The following is a 6,980-nucleotide window of genomic DNA, read 5'->3' on the forward strand; positions in this document are numbered from 1 at the left end:
CGCAGAGAGGCTTCGCGCGCATTCCGTCACGTTTCCGTGTCTCTTTATAGGTTAGGTGCGCCTCCGCGATCTCCTCGCAACCGGCGTCGCAACCAAGCGTTTCCTCGAACCTAACCAACAGTGTACATCTACTATACTTGACGTCGAAACATGCAACCTGGAAAGGGCAGCAATGCGTGGTCACGTTCAACGATGCCAACATTGTTGGCTGTGATGCAAATTACACGGTTGTATCGAGCGAAACTGTTATTAAAGTTTCGATCGCGAAGCGAGATCGATCCATTCGCCTTGCTTGGAAATTGCACACGATACCACTCCGTTGGCGGCCCAAGGATCGTCGGAAAGCCGCTCGATCAGCCGTGACGACAAAGTTGCAACTTTCAGTTCCGTCATCTTAACCGAATCGTATCTCGCGGATCGCGGCCGACTTTCGGCTTCCGTCTCGAAGAATGCCCCGAGAAAAAAATAAACCGGACCTCTCTCGGAGTCGAATGATAAACGAAAGAAGGGTGCGTGCACGCGTGCTTTCGCTCGCCCCGAGGAGTTACGGTATGGAGATTAACACGTTCGCTGTCCGGTCAAGTCGTTTCTTTAATTCGTCAATTTATTTCGTGCGAGGTCTAAATTTGACGATTTTTATTTTCGAACGAGATAAAGAAACTTGAAGCATCTGAGAAAATTACCCATCTAAATGTCATGGAGATCATTCTAGAAATCTGATCGAAATGTGCTAGGCCAAAAATTTTGGTTTGCCCATTTTCACCGAATAACACTGTACTACAAAGGCGAAATGGATCGTGTAACACCATTTCTGTTCGATTTTTTATATAAAAATCAAAGTGACGATTGCAAGATCGAAAAGTTGATAGAATTTACACACGGTGGCCCAATATGGCGGCGCATTTCGACACGGATCGTCGCTGCGTGGCACTCTGAAACGGTTAACAACCGAAATAAGCTCGGCTGAAAATCGTTATTTCGCTTTAGAGCGAGGTTCGATTGCCCCGCAAATGAAACAATCGTGCAGGCAGCCGCACGAGAGCAAAAGGTCCGTCGTTATTTATAACCGTTATTATCGGCGCGGATCGATCAATTTGAACCGGATTACCGCGCGTTGCGTTCAATTACCGTTCGATCGATAGGCCGCGAAGCTACGCCGGTGTGTGGAACGCGATTAGGCGAAACTGGAATAACCTTTTACCGAATAACCGAGCCGCGTGCACAATCTACGCCGCGCTCGCACCGGTGGTTTCGCTATATACCATTCGAAATCGGTAACTCGACGGGACACACGTCGCGATCGTCGCTATACCACTGACCTTAATAACTCTCGTACGTTCCTCGCGTACCTCCGCGATGACGATAGACAAGGTCTGCCGTCTAGCAGGCGAACCGTGTGCGCATCAAATATGTACACGCTACGTTTCTCCTTCTATATATCTCGTTTCTCTCTGTGTGCCCTTTTCTCTCTCTTTCACTTCCTCCCCTCCCGTCCCCTGTTTCTTTCCTTTTTACACACTCGACGTCTATCTCTGGGGATCTCTCTTCCACGGTGTGCGTCTGTGTGTGTGTGTGTACAAGTACACCTTACGGTCGTTCACACGAGCGCGACCGATGGAATGCACGCCGCGCTGTACACACACGCGTGCGCGCCTCCGTGCCGAGGAACCGTTAATGAATCTTGCAGTTCTTAGACCGCCCGTGTGCGTCCCGGGGATCGTCGTGAGAGAGAACTGAACGGAATGGGACGAACACTCGAGTTGAACGTTTCGATACTCTTCGGTCGGTGGAAATTTTTGGAGGAAGAATTCCAAGCGATTGGAAACTACCTTGAGTGTACCGTTTTATCGTTATCGTCGTATTTGCGGGAGATTGAGGAAATAGCCTTTCGCGAGATGATTTATTTAGTAGAATGTTGCATTTACGTTGAAATTGCTAGGATCGATATTGTGACGCGTTTTCGTGTAACGTAAAAGAATTAGAAAGGAAAAGGAAAATTGGTAAGTGACGCCAACGGAAGATTGTAGACTGGAGTGTTTACATATCGTTGGTAACGAAAGTCGAAGTCAGTCGACTTTCTCATTTCGCTGGTGCACACGCTACGCGGTACCACCCACGACGCTGCCCCCGTTCCATGAAAGAAAGGAAATGTTGATCCCCGATGGTTGTACGTCTTCGACCGGTCGCCACTTGCCGCTTTTACTCGGTAAGAAAAACTAGACGAAACTCCGAGATCGCGTTTCGGCGAAACGCCTCCCGTGTGTCCCGCCTGCAACCAATGCTTTCCCACACACGGCTCTATATACTCCTCTCTCTCTCTCCCCCCGCGTAACCTTTTTCTTTTTCCCCTAGAAAGAGGCGATAACCGGTTTTTCTCCGAATTTCATCGACCGAGTATTTACGAGCCCCGTTCTTCTCCCTTCCCGTCGTTTTTCTGTGAAAAACACATGACATCGGTATGTGTTCGTCACTCGAGTAAACACTTGTATCTAATCAATGGCCGGTCAGCTTGCGACAGAGAAGAACTGCCGTTCCGTTTTATCGCTCTAGCCACCACGCTGCTGCTGCTGCTGCTACACATTGAAAAATCAACCGTCGAATTAGATCGTGTATGAAAGAACGTTGGAAAGAATTCAATTCTCAACGAAATTCCTCGTGTGTGTTTCTCGCGTGTCACGAGGTACAGGCGAAGGACTCTCGGAGCGAAGAGAGAAGCGTTATAGGCTCCGAAAGCACGCCGGCGCGGTGGCAGAGGCGAGAGAGAACCACCACGGCCGGTATACGTGGTTACAGGTCTGTTTGGCGGCGAGCGGTGGCGGTCCACTTCTGAGAACTAACGGGTCTGTTTCGTTCCCCTCTCTTTCTCTCTCTCGATCTTTCTTCCCCTCTCGGACCGCCGCGTCCCTCTGGCTCTCATTCGTTGGCCCTCTACCACCCGCGGCAACGCATCGCGTATATACGTAGCGGCAGCGCACGGAGTTGGTGTTGTGTGTATAGAGAGAGGAGGGCCAGTCGTGTGGGTGCGTGCATTGCGCCTGCGTGCGTGCGTGTCGGCGAGTACGAGCGCGTCTCGCGCTGTGCTTGCCGCCGCGCAGCGGCGTCGTGCGCAGTAGCGTGGTGCGCAGTGGCGTCGTGCGCAGCGGCGTCTTGCGCAGGAGCGTGTGCGCAGCCCGCGTCTGCGCATCGCCGTGAGCGTGACGCGCCAGCGATCACTCTCAGTGTGGTACTAGCCGTGCTGCGTTACGGTTGTGTCCCTCGGATGGTCCGTGGTTGCTTGCTAACACTAAACTTCTCTCTCGCCGATCCACTTTTCTCTTCTCCGTGCTTCGTCGTCGCCGTAGTCGCTCTCTTTCTCGCCCCGCCATCGGCCATGGTGGAACGCGGTTGTACGCGTGTGCGCGAGTGTGTACTCGGACTGGATAAACATCCCGTGCGGTTGATGTCAAGGGCGAGCTCGACGAAGAAGTTCGAGCCACATGTACGTAATATATACGGTTCTCCTGTTGTTTGTATACAAAGAGCGTTGCCCGTCCGTCCTCGGGACGGGAACGAGAAGAAGGATAGATATACGCGTTATTATCAGTGCGTCGACAACTGTGCTCCCAGGGAACACGCGTACATACAGGCGCACGACGGAAAAAGAGAGATGGGCACGTTAACCGTGCAGCACACCACGTGGCTGGTAGAGAAGAACCGAGAGAAGAAGTTACGGTTTCTACTCGAGGCGAGAAGACCACATCGAGAGAAATTCGAGAACACACCCGAAGCATCGTCGAAACCACGAAGTTACGCGCAATGGCGGAACCTTTGGCCGGAAATCGCTCTACCGGTTTCTCTTCTCGCGTCTTTGCGCTCCTCGTTCGTTCGGTTCGCTCGCTCAGAGAACGCTTTTATTTATGGCACGAAGCGGTCGCGCGCGTCGACGTGTCCCTGACACGCGCGCGTTCACGGAACCGCAGTGAAATTCGTCCAGAAGAGTGGTGGACGACGGAACGGAAGAAAAACGTCGGTTCCATGACGACGGTTGAACGCGAAACGAAAACAACAACGGAACACAAAACGCTCGTCCCTGTACTGCGCAATTTCTCATTAGTCTCGAAGAAGAAGAAGAAGAAAAGAAAAACTGGAGGAATGAACGCGATATTCTTATGGGTAGGGAAAAAAGGATGGCGAGGAAAGTCGCGGTGTACACGCCCCTGAAAAACGCATTAAAGGAGTAACGACGAGCAACGTGGCTTTAACCGGTAATTGGACCATTCTTTTTGCCATTGAGGTAGTAATGGCCCTTGTAGCGTGGTCACGCTACACTACGGTGCGCCATAGTACTATAGAGACTTCCGGCCCGCCGCAGGAAGTGAGACACACGTGTTCAGGCGTGTGTGTTCCCATAATACGGGCCCGGCTCCTCCTCTACAGTACGTTCCAAGTTCGATGGCCCATACGGGAAGCAAGCACGCCACCACGGATATATTACCGTTCGTTCGGGGAAACGTGAACCTGAGAAAAGGAAGAAAAAAAGTGAGCAACAAATGTCACCGACGATCGAACCTCCTATACAACAACGACGCCGCTTTAATCACCAAGAATAAAACTGCAAGAATAACGTACGTACTCGACTATGCGCGCATACATATTGCAATATATAACGTGTATAGATAGAAATATTTAACCTATACTTATCGACGACGCAACCTCGTAAATGAAGTCGTAAAACTCGTGATAGATTACCCACGTACGACAAAGAAAAAAGGAAAAACAGTTATTCAACTTATTTTCCATAATTTTTTTCTCGATTACACGCGTCAGTCGTGTTTCGCGTTCTATGCTTCATCTTCGTTCGACATGGCTATCTTATACTCGATAAATTCTTGAAAGAGCCCACACTTCGAACGCCTGTACACAGCCCACACACATTTGAACGCGCGCGCGCGTAAGCCACTCTAACCAACCCATTATTCCCACGATTTAGGAAAACGACCGTGTTATTTATCGGCGGATCTCGTTAACCTTCCCCCCACCCCCTCTCTGTTACCACATCCCCCTCCGGTTGGTGGCTCGCTAACGACCGGACCCGTGCTCCGAAATTCAAATCACACGCCCCCGGTCGTTCAAGACTAGCGAGATCTTATTATGAATGAATTTTCGGCGTTACATTCATATTTCCTGTGCCAGCGTACGCCCGCACAGGCAGCAGCCGCGCACGCGCAGTGCTTCTCATTCCTCGCAATGGCGCCGCCCCACTCGCTACTTTTTTCGAGGTTATAACCTGCGTCTTTTTTTCTTTGCTTTTCTTTTTTCTTCTTTTCATAAGATGCAGCAGTAATCGGACGGGTTTTTAAGGGTGAAAAATTGAAGGAAAGTATGGAAAACACGGGCTTTCGAACGTTGTAAATATAACTTCTTGCGTAACATATGAATAATCGCGTCGCGGACGGTTGCTTTCAATGGCAGCTGCGCGCATCCGAGTGCAGCCTCTGCATCATCCTGCTCGTCGCATTCCTGAATACATGATGCATGCCATTTTTGCCTTTATCTCTTTGTGAATGTCGCGTCCCCTTGTTCTTATACCGCGTGGAGTTATTATTTCAGAGGAAGTTATCGTGAGACATTTGCTCGACGAATCACGGGAAAAACCACATTTGATGGATGTGTATCAAATTGTCGCTCGTGTTTCCGGTTTATCGTCGCGCGCGCGCGCGCATTCTTACCCGATTTCGATCCCCGTTCACGATGACCGAGTGTGTATATACGTACGGTGGAAAAAGAGAAGGAGTGTATACGTGCGTGGTATTATGGTTAGGTGGGTCGATCGCCGCGAATGCGAACTGTAGGAGGCTGAGTTAAGGACAGGTACCGGTGGAATGTCGTCTTCGAAGTTGACCGCTCCACAGTCCCGACCTCCGTGTTTCATGCCTTCTGGGGACAAGCGGCGACACTTTCGTACCTTGTTAACGCGGTCGATATATCGAGTCCGGTATTCAATAGTAGGAGTAGAGAATTCTTTTTTTTTTTTCTCTCTAAATCGATAATAACGGACGAATGTCATTGTTTCGCTTAATGAAAATTCCATTTTCAGTGGCTATCGTGTATATTATTAACGATACCACGCGACGTACTATGTAACACGCGATAAGATATTTTTCTGTTGATCATTTCTTCTTTTTTTTTTGTTCGACGTTATTTTTATCGAAAAGAGATACGGAAAAATGGGTAGGATGTGGAAAAAAAGCGGGGCGAGAGAGTGTCCTGGAAGCCCCAGCGGAGGCGAAGCGAAGGCAAGACCTTCTTCTCAAGTTCATCGCTCCCGCGCATGTGCAAACACGAGGCATTCATGTGCCCTTTCTCCGCATTATTGTCGGCGGTCGCGCGTTAGTGGGACCCTTCTCGCCCTTCTGCCGTCTCCCCTTACGAGACGACGTTCCCGCCCTCCTGTGGGAAGATATACGATAGTACCCACGTTACCGAGCGAGGATATCCACTCGGCTTCCCTGCTCGTTCTCTTTCCTTTCGATTTCTTCTCGCTCCCTTTCGTTTCCTTTATACCGTCTACACACGAAACACGCTTCTCTAACTACTTTCACGTTACCGATCTCCTCTTCTCGACACATTCAACGAAACACGTTCGTTCTATATCGTATCCTCTCTGCGTGTCGATGTGTATATGTATATATAAATAAAAAAAAAATTCGTCGAGTTTCAAATTTGCCGTCACGACTACACGCGATTTACGTCGAAGTTCCCCGAAGGAAGAAAAAAACGAACAGGCTGAAAAACAGCGGCAATGTCGCGGATATTTCGGTCGAACAAAGCCGAGATCTGATTAAATACGCGATCGTGGTTAGCGTGGCGGCAATAAAAGCGTCGCGCCACGTCGTGTTTACGGCTGCTGCCCGTCCCGAACGAGTCCGACTCTCGCTTCTCGCGTAATGGTCCCGCGGCTGCGTTTGATCGCTAAATTATTTCGCGCTTCTCGCCTAAAC

General features: G+C 50.0%; 1 protein-coding gene across 4 annotated transcripts in view; it reads left to right on the forward strand.

Moving 5' to 3' along the window:
• The window catches only part of LOC108574089 (serine/threonine-protein phosphatase 4 regulatory subunit 1-like), a 94,575-nt gene that overhangs the window by 51,877 nt on the left and 35,718 nt on the right, over positions 1–6,980 (forward strand). For 3 of the 4 annotated variants that reach the window (XM_017936603.1, XM_017936604.1, XM_017936605.1), the window contains exon 1: positions 4,372–4,604. The exons of the other annotated variant lie outside the window; for it this stretch is intronic. In XM_017936603.1, coding sequence (XP_017792092.1) covers positions 4,432–4,604 — 173 coding nt within the window. In that variant the 5' untranslated portion in view covers positions 4,372–4,431. Of the gene's footprint in view, positions 1–4,371; positions 4,605–6,980 lie in introns of those variants that run through there. 4 annotated transcript variants of the gene reach the window in all.

This window comes from Habropoda laboriosa, unplaced genomic scaffold (assembly GCF_001263275.1).
Source record: "Habropoda laboriosa isolate 0110345459 unplaced genomic scaffold, ASM126327v1 scaffold145, whole genome shotgun sequence".
Taxonomy (NCBI): Eukaryota; Metazoa; Arthropoda; class Insecta; order Hymenoptera; family Apidae; genus Habropoda; species Habropoda laboriosa.